A 14,915-nucleotide genomic window follows, 5' to 3' on the forward strand; every position below is an offset into this window, starting at 1 on the left:
GGTTGAGGCCCCATTTCTGAGGCTTTTGTTGAATTCTGGCTCTGGAGTTGGAAAAGCTGACACTGAAAGTTCACCTTCATGTATGAGAGACACCCCAGTGGTGAACTGCACCCTGCATTGCTCTTTGGTGCTGGGAGTTCATGCAGAGGTGAGGTTTGACTTGGCTGGGTTTGCCATGGCACAGAATGGCTCAGTAGATTAAACTTGATCCAAAATTTAGAGCTGGCTCTGTCTGCCTCCAGGCGGACCCCTGAGTTTGGGAGCCCTTTGCACCATTTCTGGCAGCATGTCTTCAGGTCCTGCAGGCATCCTGCAAACTGGCCGGGGAGGGGAGTCCTGTTCCTGTGGGTTTAGATGTCAAACACGTGCCTGTGTATCTGGGGAAGCAAAATCTAATTCTGCTGAGTCCCAGCCATGCAATTACAGCCGTAATAACAGCGATCATTTTGGATGCCTCAGTGCCAAACGTAAAGGTTGTTGTTTCTGTTAATGTTTTCAGAGGACTCCATTCTGCTACTTTTTCCCTATTTGTGCCTTATCTGTGACTGAACAATTACCAGGAGCGTGATGGGGACACGGTCTGCAGAAAGTCACCCTCTTGTCTGTGTTGTGCTGGCTGCGAGGAGCGCGCGAGCGCCGCTATCAGCGCTGCTGATCAGAGCAGCCCGAGCTAATGCGCGCAGTGACCTTTGCCAGGAGAAGGAGCTCCTGCCAATGTTGCACTTGAATTTGAGTCAGCTTTTTGTCACTACTCGGCTGCAGGAGCTCCTCCCTCACCTGCATTGCTGGATCAGTTCCATCCATCAAGTTAAGAGATGCCCCAAATTTCTCGTGTGTGTTAGTCCTGGTGTTTTCCTTGGTGTCATTGTTTATGGGTGACCCCTGATCCTCCTGGTCTAAATTCTTTTTGTGCTTCGTTAAGTTCAAAGGGATCCTGCATAGCTGTACACTTCACAGTTGGGGGAAGTCAGTGGGATTTTTACTGCTGGAATTAGACACAATTTGCAGCAGCCCACGGGTGAGCAAAGGTTGTTCTCTAGCATTTCCCCTCTGGATTTTTATAGTGCTTAGGAGTCTGATGGATGGAGCTCTCAATTATTTAGCATTTATCAAGTTTTTGCTTACAACACCTAAACAAACATTGGTATTACATAATTTTTTTTCTGAATATATAAGATATAATTCTGCTACAGTAATTTACAAATGTATAAAAAACACATACTGTTGCTTAACCATCCCTTTTAATGGAATAGGTTTTGGATTGAAATTTTAAGTATGCATGAAGACAGAAAGATACCATTTGCACTGTTAGGAGTTCAATAATGTATGGAATTAGCAGAGCTTTATTATATTTCTGTGCCTGCATGCCCTCCATAGAGTGAAAGTTGTAATAAATATAAGTTCAAAGGTAAAATTTTATTGCTGTGCATGAGGGGAGAGAAAATAAATTAGAATAATGTAATCATGCTCATATATGTTATGAATTTTGAACAGTGTCTATTAGAAAGTTTGTCCAAATGTGCTTAGCTTTGAAAATACAGATTAACGCTGAAGGTTTTAATATTGTTTTTCCTTATATTCCTATTCCTTGCAAATATAAGTGTAAAATATCTCCTGCCGAAAGCAATTGTCATAAAATGACACTTTCCTATTTTAATAGCTGAATAATCAGAACAAAAATATTTTCTAAGTTGCAGAGAGGTTATTGCTTTTTTCACACAAAGAAATTTAGTGGTGGAAAACCAAATTTTAGCCGGATATTCTTCGCTTTTTGTGTTTCTATTCTTATATGTGAAAAGCATGTCCAAATGTCTCCTGACAGCTTCAACACTTCTGGGTGATTAAAAATGGGGTGAGGTGTGCTCTCCTGATTCCATTTACTGATTCTGTACTGATACTGATTTAATCTGGTAGCAAAGTTAAAGCAGCGGCTCTCCAACAGGAGCTCGAAATGTGTGAGGGGATGGCTGGTTGGTATCAATCTGGACCCTTGGGGGTTCTTTTTTTTTTGTTTGTTTCTTTCTTTTCTAATTTGGAGCAAATAAGGACCAGGTCAGTGTGGGAGGGCAGCTGCTGGTGCTGAGCCCAGCAAACATCATTTGTCTGAGCTCCCACCTCAGCACATGATCCTTCAGCCTCTCCCAGACAGCCCCAGCTTGGTGAAATTTTGGCAACAAAAGCACAGTTCCTTCTCCTAGGAATTTTCTTCCCTTCCCTTCCTTTCTGTTGTCCTCTGTCACCTTCCTCTCTTCTCCTTCAGTGAGCCCAGGGCACGCCTCAAGGGCACTACAAAAGCATTGGCAATGACCTTTTTGGGGACATTTTTTCATACAGCCTTCAGGTTTTAGCTCTGTCACTCAATTTGGGAAAACCAAGCAGCTATTGGTGCACACACACCTTTTTTATTTTATTGTGTGTTAAACAGTTTGGATGCTGAATAATTGGGAAAACGCTGATGAATTTGTTTTGTTTTGTTCCTGAAAGCAACTATCACCTTAAAATCTACAGAAACTTTCTGGAGAGAGAAGATATCAGGAAACCTTTCTAAATAAACCATTTTAGGTCATGATGAGTGGTTCCTGCCTTTACATTCTTCTGTTGATGCCTTGGTAGCTGAGATGTAAGCGGGATGAGGCTGCTGTTCCAGTATGGTCAGTGAACCAGTTCCAGAGGGTGGAGCAGTTTAGAGACCAAATGCAATTAAAATGGCACTAGAGGAACGATGCTCTACTGACTGAAAATGCAGGCATTGTTATTAATGATCTAATTAAAGTTCCACCTCATAGGCAAAGTGGAAGCACACAGAAAATATTGTTAATATTGTGTTTCCTACATTTGATTTATCCCCATTTTAAGTACTAAATGATCTATGCAAAATACAGTGGGAATTAAACACTCTGTCTAAAACTCACAGCTTTATTATGTAAAAATGGTTCAAGCAGAGGTCAGGGTACATTAGCCAGAAGTAACTTAGCCCAGCTGAAAAATGTCTGCTGCACTTTACATGCACGGTTGGCTAAACCTGAGTGTGCAGTGGGAAGTTCTCCTCGAGAACCCAAGGTCATGGCTTGCTGTTCCAGTTGTTTTGGTCAAGAACCAATCTCAGACATTCATCTGGACCCCTGACTGATGAGCGGGTGCGGGGTGTATTTTCTTTATTGCAGTTTTTAAAAGCTCAGTTCTGAGATTTGTGGATCAATTAGAGATAAAATTGAAAAAGATAGTAGTAATAATAAAAATTAAAAATAGCCTAGTTGTCTGGTCCTGCATATTCTGAACATTTCCTGATGGATAGTGGGAGCTCTCAGAGTTGCTTTATGAGCTTAGGCCAGACTCTGCAGCTGAACTAGAACACATTTTTGTGTTAACTGCTTCTAAATGAGCTCTTAGTTTTAAGTAGTTGGCATAAATCTAATTTTAATTTACTGTTTTCATTTTCTTTTGCATTGATCCCCTTTTTGTAGAGATTCAATTCCAGACTTGGAGAAAGATGTTTTTTAAAGAGTCCAGATGGTATTTCCAATTATTTATTATCATTAGTATTCACTGTATCTGAAAACAAGACTTTTGCCAACTTAGATCAGACTCATCTGCTGCACTATTGTTTATGAATTTTCAGTGTCCTGTGTTAATGCCAACTCACTTTTGGGGAGGTTTCTGGGGCTACAAGAGAAAAAAGGTTTGCTATTCCCAATACATTGCAAATTGCCAATTTACTTTGGGAGTATCACTTGGATAACAATCAGTGATGGGTTTCTCATGCTTGTGAGGAAATGAACAAGGCATGTCGTTATTAAGAATAGCATAATCTGAAGAAAAATCATAATAATCAAACCAGAAGGTACAAAAGCTTTGCATTTTCCATGTCTGAACACAAAAGTTTTATTTTTGGGGTTAGTGGCTCTGACAAAACTAGTTTTTCCTGTTGTGATAAGCCCCTTATAATTTTTTTTTTCTGAGTTTTGAGATTGAAGATGGCACCTTAAGTTTTCAAAAATAAGATGTTTGGAAATTCGTGGGTGTGATGCATTGGGTGTAAAATGCCACCTGCTTTTTTCTGAGCTAAAATGCCTGAATTCTTCCACTAAAATTATTCTGCCCCTGTGCAAAGATATAAGATGAAGTGGATTCTGTATACTATTGGAATGAACAAGTCCACGAATACTTTCTTCCTCAAAGTTTTGAAAATATATGTATATTTTCTAATATTTTAATACATTGGAATTATTTGTGTAATTGGTTTCTACAATATTTTGTGTTGTTTAGCACTTGGAACAAAGCAGTACAGGGAAGGAAATAGAGGGACACCTGTTTCAATTATACCATAGCAGCAATTTCAACAATAAATCTTAATTGCAATCAGTCTTGATCAACCCACCTGTGTAGATTCCCTCATTTACAAGGAGGAGGGATAATGGAGAGAAAAAAAGGAAAAGATTGGAAAGAAACAGAGGAAAAAAAATCCTGCAGAACACTAATATGGATTATGTTATGTTCTCATACTTTAAGTTTTCAGATTGCTGCGCTGTGTTAATTATTAGGAGCAGCAGCCTGAATTTCTGTGCTTTTCTCTGGGGATACAGTGAACCCATGTTTACTTTCAGCTGCCACTCGAGCAATTCCTCTTCCATTCAGGAGGGACTGTGCAAACAGCCACGAGGTAGAACTAATTCTGCTTCTGTGCCCAAGCTCAGCAGGTGAAGGTGCAGCAGATTCCTTTAAATGACAACTTGTCCTTCTCGTGTGGGGTTGCAGACACACCTGAGCTGGTCTCTCCGTGGGTACCTCCTGCAGGTGTGCTGGTTGTGTTAACCTTGAGTGGAGATGCTGCTCCACACGAGGTGTTCTGGGACCTTCTCTGCACGCCTGGCAGCTGCTCGCTGACGTGCCTCTCCTGTGCTGGGCTGTTGTGGAGCTTCCTTGCAGTCACAGATGAGTTTTCTTAAGTGCATTTACATAAAGAGAGAGAAGAATTGTGGATAAACAGTCCAAATTGCAGTAGAGGATGTATAGGGAAGAAAAACAGATACTGCTTTGTTTCTATACGTGTCATCATCTTTTTCTCTTAACTTCGGTAATGATCACTTGGACATAGGTAAGGGACAGGATTGTGGAGGGATTTGGGTGAAACTTTTGATTTTCTGGAGATTTTGTAACATATTTCCAGACATACATTGCTTTTCCATATTCATTATCATTGCCTCTGTTACTTTTTTGTACTTTTTGTCTTTAGTTTTTCCTTGGAGTCCTGCATTATTATTCCTTTCTCTTCACAGTGCATTATGTGATTAAAAATGTTTTTGTAGTGGCATTCAACCAAGTCATTTGACTCAAAACCTTAAGGATTGTCTCACCTCTTGGTTTTTTCCCTCTCCAAAGAATGTCCTGGTTTATTTGTGTTTGTTTCCTCCTGTCTGTTGTCAGTGGCTTGTTCTATTTCACAGCTTCACCTTCTTTCACACTCTCGACCTCCCTTCCCCTTCATCTCTTTTGCATCCCTTCCCCTCCGTGGGGCTCTGATAATAGTGATGGACCAGGGCAATTAAATTTATTCCATACCCCACTGCTTTCCCTGACAAACTGCCACCTCTCTTCTCCCACATTCTTACCTGTTGACTGGCATTAAGCAAAGTCAGCCAGGAGCCAGGATCTCAGTGGAGTGTGACATTCATCTGTGGAGATGACTGAGCACCGCAAGCCCTGGATGCTTTCTCCTCTAAAGCTGCTTGTGCAACATGGGGGAAGAAGTAAATCTGTGATGTTGTGATGAGATGAGGACATTCAGGAGGGTTATAAGGAATTTCTCCTATTGTAATTTGATTGTTATTGCGTTTAAATGTAACATTTTCCTTTCTTGATGAGATGCCCAGGCCAGGATCCTGCCAGCACACAGTTTCTCTGCATGCAGTTGCTCTCAGCAAACTGGCATGCAGTCAATAGGAATCCCTCTGAATTTACTGCTGCCTGTTGACATCTTACTCTGTTACAGGCAAGTATTTAATCAAAGTTTATTGTCATTCTTTTCTGAGATTTAAGTGGGACGTAAAATTTTACGATACGTATAGTATTTTAGATGACAGCTTCATTATTTCCACTGAATAATTTGAAATGCTACAAGGAGAAATATTGATGGCAAACTGGTAATTGTCATTAAATATGCAGCATTTTTGCAGCAGTCACTTGTGCAAAAAATAAATTTTCTGAACTTCCAGGTAGCAGTGCAGAACAGTCTGAAATGCAACCCTTTTGTCTTGGGCCTTTTCCCATCATCGAAGTCACTTGAGGCTCCAAACATGTTCAAACCTGAAAACTTGAAAGTGACTTTGCAATTTTTCTTTTTAAAAAATGAGCTTGGTATTATATTATTGAATGTCAAAAGGAGAACACTTGGTTTGTTATTGAGTTGATCTTTTGATTCCTGCTGCCGGATGGGATTTTTATTTTTGCTGCCTTAGTTGTCTCCTGTCCAGTGGACATTCCCCTTTTCCTGAGCCAGGGGGGATGTCTTTGGCAGGAGTAATTAAAAACTGTGTCACGGGAGATGGGCACAACAGGTCATGGGGAAGAATGAGACAAGGCACCAGAGCTGCAAGGCAGGGTGTAAAACAGACAGGTGCACTTTATTATTGGACTGCTTCCAAACAAAACATTCCTGTTGGTTCAGTGCCTCACCATGGACTGCATGACTCAGGACTGGGAGAGTGGTGTCTCCTTCTGGAATGCAAAAGACAATGGAAAAAAAATTAGGTTTCTGGAAAAAACCCAGTCTCTTCAGTTCAAGGAGTGTTTTAGGTCATTCCTTATTTTGTTTCCCTTGTTGGGAGGAACTCAATTTGCTTTCAGGTGAATGAAAAATTCCACTCAGGATGGTGCTTCTCTTACCTTGTTAAAGAATTCAAGTGGGGGGCCAGTACATTAGATAATGAGCAACTTCGTTGGCAAATATATTTACAAAAATGCCATGCTTGTCTTTTAGTTTGTAATTATCACACCCTGACATGAAAGAAAAAGGATTAAATCTTTCCTATAGAACACTATCTGTTGGGTATATCTTGAGTATTTAGCTTTATAATCACTAAACTATTCAAGTACAAGACAATCAGTTTACAACATGCCATTAGAGTTGGTCAGGATGCTTGCAATAAAGCATTTTGAATAGAAAACTGTAACATTTTTCTTAACTACAGCTTCATTTAGGAAAGCAAGCATTCAGCAAGTCTGAGAGCAATCAGTGCTTAAGGCATGAAACCAAGAGCCTGTGAGAGGGATCAGTTGGGATGCTGAGGGTGCTGTTTCAATTCTTACACCTCAGGCAGATCAGAGGCTGGATCCTGTGGGTTGTGCTCTCAGGTGATGGTGTCTGGTTGAGCTCTTGCTCTCAGTGGGTGCTGAGCAGCACCCACGGGTGCTTTTCCACTGGGCACCCTCCAGCCTGGAGAGATGCCTGGGGGTTCTGTGATCCAAGTGCAGGACCTGGCCCTTGGCCTTGTTGAACCTCACACAGTTGGCCTCAGCCCTTGGATCCAGCCTGTCCAGATGCCCCTGCAGAGCCTTCCTGCCCTCCAGCAGATGCACACTCCTGCCCAGTTTGATGGTGTCTGTGAACTTGCTGAGCGTGCCCTCGATCCCCTTGTCCAGATCCTCAATAAATACATTAAACAGGGCTGAGCCCAGAGCTGAACCCTGGGGAGCACCACTGGTGACTGCCCCAGCTGGATGGAGCTCCAGCCACCACCACTCCCTGGGACTGGATGTCCAGCCAAGTTTTTACCCAGAAAACTGCACCAGTCCAAGCCATGAGCAGCCAGTTTATCCAGAAGAGTTCTGTGGGAAGTGGTGTCAAAGGCTTTTATAAAGTCCAGATAGATCCATCCACTAAGTGGGTCACCTTGTCAGAGAAGGAGATCGGGTTGGGTAAGCAGGACCTGCTTTTCCTAAATGCATGGTGGCCAGGAACGCTCCCCTGGTTTTTCTGTACATGCAGTGTGGTTGCATTTGAGATGATCTACTCCATGACCTTCCCTGGCACAGAGGTCAAGCTGCAGGCCTGAAGTTCCCTGGATCCTCCTTCCAACCCTTCTTGTAGCTGGGTGTCAGATTTGCCAACCTCCAATCTTTTGTCACCAATCACCTCTGGGACTTTCCTGGGTAGCCAGGACTTGTGGTCAGAGATGGAGAGTGGTGTGGTGAGAGCTCCCTCAGGACATTTGGGTGGATCTCCCGTCTGGCCCCACAGAACATGCTGGTGCATATAAAAATTATGGAAAGATCTAGAAAGATTATTCAGCCATATGTGAGATAAGAATTACACCTTCAAGGTTCTGAGTGGACAGTTTGGAAGCTCTTGAGAATTTAATATTCCCTTTAAATCTGCAACAATGCATGAAGCACACTTCAGCTATATCCTGTTCTAGTATTTTTCATGGAAAATGAAAGATTATTACCTCCTTTTGTAGTATACAGTAGTTTTCTGAGAATTCTCTGCCAGGCAGCTGGTACAGAAGAAATTCCCCTTCTGCAGCAATAGAAGGCAGTAATTAAACCTGAACACGGCGAATGGAGCTATAAAGTAAATCAAAGTGAGTGTTGAATTGTACCTTCATGAACCCAGTGGTAAACTCTTTCTAACAAAGCACAAAGCTTCCTTTCTTTGCCCAGGAACTGTGAATTGCAGCCGCTGTTTGCAGTGTTGCTGTTGCTGTCACCTGCTGTAAATCCAGTGGGAAAAGAAACCATGGAAGGAAGAAGTTGAAAGTGTATTTGCCTCTGTTCCCCACAGGATGGTCACACCACAGTATGTGGCATGTGAGCTTATGGGTGGAAAAAGCCACCCCAAAGGGGCCCCAAATGTTTTAAATCATCTTCTGAAAGGCATGGGTTGGGTTTTCTGAAGTCCGATTAAATCAGTGAAAAGGCTCTCTTGGCTTTCAGCAAGTCGTTCTTCTATGATGCTGAGATCTATAGCACAGTCTGATTGGTGGAAAAATTGGGCTAAATTCAGCATTTGGTGAACATCATGGCACTTTCTGACCATCAAGTCCTGATGTAACAGATAACCTGTGCTGTGGGTGGAGGTGTGGGGCCCGCGCTTCCAGGGCCAGTGTCCCATCTCATCCCGTCTGGTTCTGGAGCCTGTCCCTGGCTGTCCCCATGCTTCCCCGGGAGTGATGGAGAGGAGGACAGGGGTTTCACCCTGCTTCACCCAAGCATGTAATCTCTTGATGCTCCTGTACCACTGACTCCTCAAATCAGCCTGCCCGGGCCGCCCTGCCGTTCCTGCTGCCGTGCAGACAAGCTGTCAAAATGTTAGCAGGGATTTTGATGCCTAAGTGACTCAGGAAGACAGCTGGAATAAGGCTTACAGGTTTATTTGCTGTTTTCACTTTGGTTTTTTTTTCCTGAAGGTAGTTCTCAGCATTAGGTGAGCATCCAAAGCAGCAGTGGTGATACAGGGGCTGGTCAAAGCTTGGTTTTCCTTGGGATGCCAATTGCAGCAGCGATGGATGGGGGCTCCGTGTAGGGGGGTGGTGCAGAGACTGGGCACACCGAGCCTTTCTAGGTGATCACAAAGGAAAGGGAGTATAAAAGCAAAGTATTTTTAACCATATCTTGCAGTCTGATTGCCTGCTGGATCTGCTGTTCCTTCTCATAATACGCTTGAAAAGTTTTATCTGTGCCTGGAAGGCGATGAGCCTGTCTTCATTTAGGGATGCATCTGCAGATAATAGCGCTGTGCTGTTGACAGCTTTATGTGCTCACAGCCTCCCTCTCTTATTTACTCACTTGTAGATGTGGGCTCTTGTAAAAGCAGCACGGTTTTCTACCCTCCCAGTTATAATTGCTTCCTGAGCTGCCTTGTTACAGAGCCTGTTCCTGGAGCTTGAGGTGAAAGAGGCACTTTCTGCCATTATAATTTTTTTTCTTACGTATAATTAAGCCTTGGATAGTGTTTTTTTCCTAGGTTCATAATTAAAGAAACCTCGAAGGAGAGGTTTGTAACTATTATAACTATTATAACATGTGGTGCGACCCTTTTGTTTATAAACAGTTGAGCTTCTAGAAACTTCAGATATGTAGCTGAAGTTTCCTGAGGATCCAGAAATGCTAAATAATGGAACAGTGTGGCAAAGTCAGTCATGACTGTTCATTGCTTAAAATACATTTGTAAGACATTGGGTGTAATTCAGTACTAAAAGAGTATATATTTGATGAATTTTTATGAGTTATGATGTCCTTGTAAATTCTGTGTAATTACTCAGGTTTCCTATTTAAAAATAGTTTATTTTCCTCTCTAAAAACAGTAGTTCCATGTGTTGTATTCGACATCCCATCCCTCATGTGCCTTATTTTGCTGCTCATTCTGGCTGTAGTTCTTTTGGGTAGGTCGGTTTTTCCCTATGATCCCTTCTTGTTGAAAAGACTTTTGGAAAGATGCTTCTCATCAGGAGGTCTGCTTTGGTCCAGGTGCCTTGGTTCATCTGCAGCAGAAAGTATTTTGAATAGTGGTGGCCCAATAGATTAATAATTTTAGATCTCCTAGCTTTTGGAGGAGAAGAAAGAGTCAGAAATAAGAGTGGCTCATTCTGATGAGGTTGAAAGGGAAGCACCAAAACATCTTCCAGATACTTCTCTGGCCTACAGGAAAAAGAGATCTGACCTCTTTGGGGACCTGAACAATTTGTACTGTGGAAAGTAAGTTCTGTAAGTGGAGATTGCTAGAAAATATGGGGCGATTATCTGTTGATATGTTACAGCTTTGTATTGATGAAATGATCTCATTCCTTTTGCTTACCTGCTTCAGAGAGTGGACTGCAGCCAAGATGTCACACACCAAGCTTGGGACAAGTTGTTTTCTTCTTTGCTTTCCTGAATAAATTTTTAAGATAGTTGTTCAGGTATTACAGATATTCAAGTATTACACTTTGCAGCCTGAAGCCTCACCACGTGCTGTTCTGTAGCATGTTCCTCCACAGGCATGTGGAGGTTTGACATGAATTCAGTCTGTTTGTGGGTGTTGAACCAAGCTGTGCCTCCTCCATGCCTGTCCTGTTTCGTTTGCTGCAGGGGAGGAAGTCCCACATCACCTGTGCTCAGAGCTTCCCCGCGCCGAGCTGGTGCCGTGTGAGGTCCCGTGTGCCAGGGACTGCGTGGTCAGCGAGTGGTCCCCGTGGTCCCCCTGCTCCCACTCCTGCTCCAGCAAAAACGCCGAGGGCACTCAGAGCAGGAGCAGGTCCATCCTGGCCCTTCCAGCCGAGGGTGAGTGCTGAATGTTTCTGGATAATCACTGTTCCTTTAGTGCACTGACTTCCTTTCCTGAGCCAAACTGTGTTGAGATCAGAGCTAATCCCAGTTCCTTAGGAATCAGGGATAATGCTGAATGCTTGTCTCTGACTAGAGACTGAGAGATCTTGATGAGTTGGAGTTCATGTGTTGCTTGGACAAATTCTGTCACAGTTTAAAATGCTTTACTCTGGACTGCTTCAGTTGAGGCCTGTCTGGGTCTGAATTTGGTTCTGGAGAGCTCCATCCTTTACCAGTGAAATTACTGCATGACAGAGTTGTCATGCAAATGTCTTTATATGGGAACATACCAGTAATGATTTACAACCAATGAGCTGTGAAAAATGAGGAAATGGAAAAGGACTTGCTTTTTTTTTTTAGTGTAAGACCTGGAATGTGTTGACCTGCTTGTTGTAGTAAGTAAAAAGTTCTTGATAAAAATATGCCATTTCTTCTGGGTGTTCATGGACATGTCATGTCTCTGTTCTTTTACATGTAAACGTCAGTGATGCAGCTGTTTAAACAAACCATTTGGTATTAGAAGTGTAGTCTTCTAATACAGTTACACATATGGGAATTAATTTATGGCTTGGTTTATCACGCAGGATTTGAAAGGTCTTGGATCAAGTGCATAAAAATTCATAAAACATGAAGAGGTTCAACAGACTGAAGCCTTGTTGACACAAAATACCTGCTAGTGCCCAAACTGGGAGCAGTTAATGCAGCAGCAAAACACTTTTAGATGCAAATCTAGTCCAGGACAAGCTCTGTTAAGTGCTATTTTGTAAATTATCATCAAAGCCACCCACTGTTTCTGGGCTAATATAAGGACTTGATCTTGCAAACCCTTACTCATGTGAAAGGTCTGTATTCACATAAACATCCTCATAAGCACTTGTGAAGAAAATTGGGACCCTTCAGGATGAAAATAATTGTTGATTGAATGATAATAACTACTACTAAAAAAGTCTATAAGATAGAGAATAATTAAAATGAAATTGCAGTTGGTCTCATATTTTCCATGGAAGTAATGAATCCAAATAACAGATAAAACATGGAATTACAAGAGTGAAATTGTGAAGGGGTGAATTCTGGAGGTACAGAAGCACAATCATCTCAGCCTAAAAGGCACTAACCTAAAAATGGTGTTCTCTGAACTGCATACTTGAAGTTTCTCAGGAAGGAGTAATTAACTATTAAAACCCTTAACTTACTGACTTTTTCTGTGCCTCTGTAGCAATGGTGTAACAATTTGCTGTGCAGAGTCAGACATCTGTGTGCAGATAGTGATTGAAATTTGGGTGAGTGGAAGAGGATTAATACCATTATCACTGCAATATTAAGGCAATTTTAAATCACCTGCCTTCTCTACCTTTTTCACACCCAGCTCACAGCTGAGCACCCAACTTCTGCAGAGCTCTGGTGCCTTTGCCAGGGCCATTTTGTTTGGCCTCTGTCAATGGAGGAAGTATCAGCTGTGGCTCTGCTGTTGGAGGACTTACGGAAATTTTGCATCATTTTTTCCAAGCTCTTTACCTGTTCCCAGAATATGATCACCAGGAAGCAGTTGATGATACCTGCGGGACTTGATTTAAAACAGGTTTTAAAAGATAATTCTTTACAAAGAAAATGTCTTGGTGCAAGAGGAGATCATGGAGCAGGCATTCCCAGCAGGTGTAAAATGAATTATAGGAACTGCTGAACATCATAAAAATATCTGTAAATGGCTACTGGAATGGCCAGGCAGAGGCATGTTGTCCTGCTTTCTTTGTACAAAAGTTGTCAATGAAATGCAGAAAGTGGCCAGGCCTTTGTGCTGTTTATGAAGCAGCATTTCCTGCTTGCAGTGTTGCAGGCAAGTTTGCATGGGCCATTTCTTACTACGTTAAATCTGCCTTGTTTAGGAGAGCTTCATTAACATATTGTAACTAACCTAGTATTGAAAAAAAACACCCTAATTTTTCCCTGGGAAGTTCAAAATTTGAGTTGGATATGTTATTTAATTGGCTTTTTTTCTTACAAATGGATAAGGCATTTTGCCATTTGCTTGTTACAATTATTTATTTTTAAGATGTGTCTCAAACACACAAGAAAAATAACTGGCTTGCATTTTTCCTGCCAAGTCAAATTCTTCAGGAAATAAGCTACCTGGGACACTTTCTACTCCATCTTCATATTGAACATTTCTGAGACTGAACAGTCCATTTTCATGAAAAGATGAATGGTATTGTGACATGATTATCCAGTGGGTTAGGTAGTTTCTCTCTCTTTTTCTTTTCTCACTGCTATTCATTGTGGCCATTTGGGGCCTTACCTTTTTTCAGGAGGGTCAGTCCTGCAAGGCAATAGGCATCCCTTTGACATCCCTTCATCTCCTGTTGATTTTTGTAGGGTGTAAATGTGCTCTGAACCTCGTGGTATCTGTCCCCAACACTTCAGCTCTTTGAAAACCTTCAGCATTTTGGCTGTGTCCCAAGTTCTCTGGGTTCTCCCTCTTGGAGGAGAATGGTTTTGATTTTAGTAATTTTTGCTTCTTTCTTTCTAAAATGACAATGCTTACTGTTAAATTTCTCTGCATCACTCCGTAGCTTTTGGGCTACGATAATCTGCTTTTATGGATAAATTCAGACTGCTGGCTGGAGTACTGCAGGTTCTGGGGAGGCTCTTCAAACTCCTGTACTTTGGGGCTTTGTCACCACGTGCTGACAAAAGTGCAGCAGTTTAGCAAAATCTTTGGACATGAGTTTGAAGGATGGTGTTTCAGAGAAGTGAAGGCTCCATACTCAAAAGGTGTCTTTCAAGTTTCACCCCTGCTAGATTGGCAGATGTGGGTGTCATTTGATGCATCCTGCTGTCACTACAGTTCAGCTTCCTCTAGTGCTCAAATCTTTAAGGCAACACGTGAATAGAGTCCACATATGAGAGAGAGATATTCCTTCTTGGGAGATTAGCAAGGAGAATGAACATAAAAACAATGCTTAATTCGTCTTTAAACCTGATTGCATGTTTGCTGAGTGATACAGGCATTTAAATGGAATTAACTTGGCTGTGCGTAGGAGTTACTGATAAAGTAACTCAGAAATATACTTTGCCTGTTTCTGTTTCCATTATGCATTGGAATACAATTTTATGCAAGGCTCGTTTAATGAGGAAACAATATTTTAGAAGGTTGTTATTGCAGCCATAAAGGTCAACAGCTTTATTTAAGCTTTATTTATTTATATTTTTTACAGGGTGGCGGGGGGGAAGAGAAGGTATCGTGCAAACCTGACTTTTTAAAAAAAATTTTTGCACGTCTTCCTTTTGCCACACGCCGTGAGATGAGGATTGTGTTCTCACAGTGTTCTCTTGACCCTTTGCAGGTGGAAGGTCCTGTCCCCCTGAGCGAGCCCTGCAGGAGCAGCGTGCCTGCAATGAGCACCCGTGTGTGCATTTCTTCTGGGAGGCGTCTCCCTGGAGCTCCTGCTCCCAGGACGCGCTGGGCGCCGCGCTCAACGCCACCGTCCCCAGCGGGGACGCCGCCTGCGGGGTGGGCATCCAGACCAGGAAAGTCTTCTGCAGGAAGAGCAGCTCTGGCCAGGTCACTCCCAAAAGGTATTTAAAGAAAGCTTGTTAGTGTTTGTAAGTTAAATACG

General features: G+C 42.2%; 1 protein-coding gene across 3 annotated transcripts in view; it reads left to right on the plus strand.

Annotated features, from left to right (window-relative positions):
• Positions 1-14,915, plus strand: part of THSD7B (thrombospondin type 1 domain containing 7B) — a 297,483-nt gene that overhangs the window by 150,819 nt on the left and 131,749 nt on the right. For all 3 annotated transcript variants that reach the window (XM_063400989.1, XM_063400991.1, XM_063400992.1), the window contains exons 9-10: positions 11,065-11,256; positions 14,643-14,874. In XM_063400989.1, coding sequence (XP_063257059.1) covers positions 11,065-11,256; positions 14,643-14,874 — 424 coding nt within the window. The remainder of the gene's footprint in view (positions 1-11,064; positions 11,257-14,642; positions 14,875-14,915) is intronic.

This window comes from Prinia subflava, chromosome 6, assembly GCF_021018805.1.
Source record: "Prinia subflava isolate CZ2003 ecotype Zambia chromosome 6, Cam_Psub_1.2, whole genome shotgun sequence".
Lineage (NCBI taxonomy): Eukaryota > Metazoa > Chordata > Aves > Passeriformes > Cisticolidae > Prinia > Prinia subflava.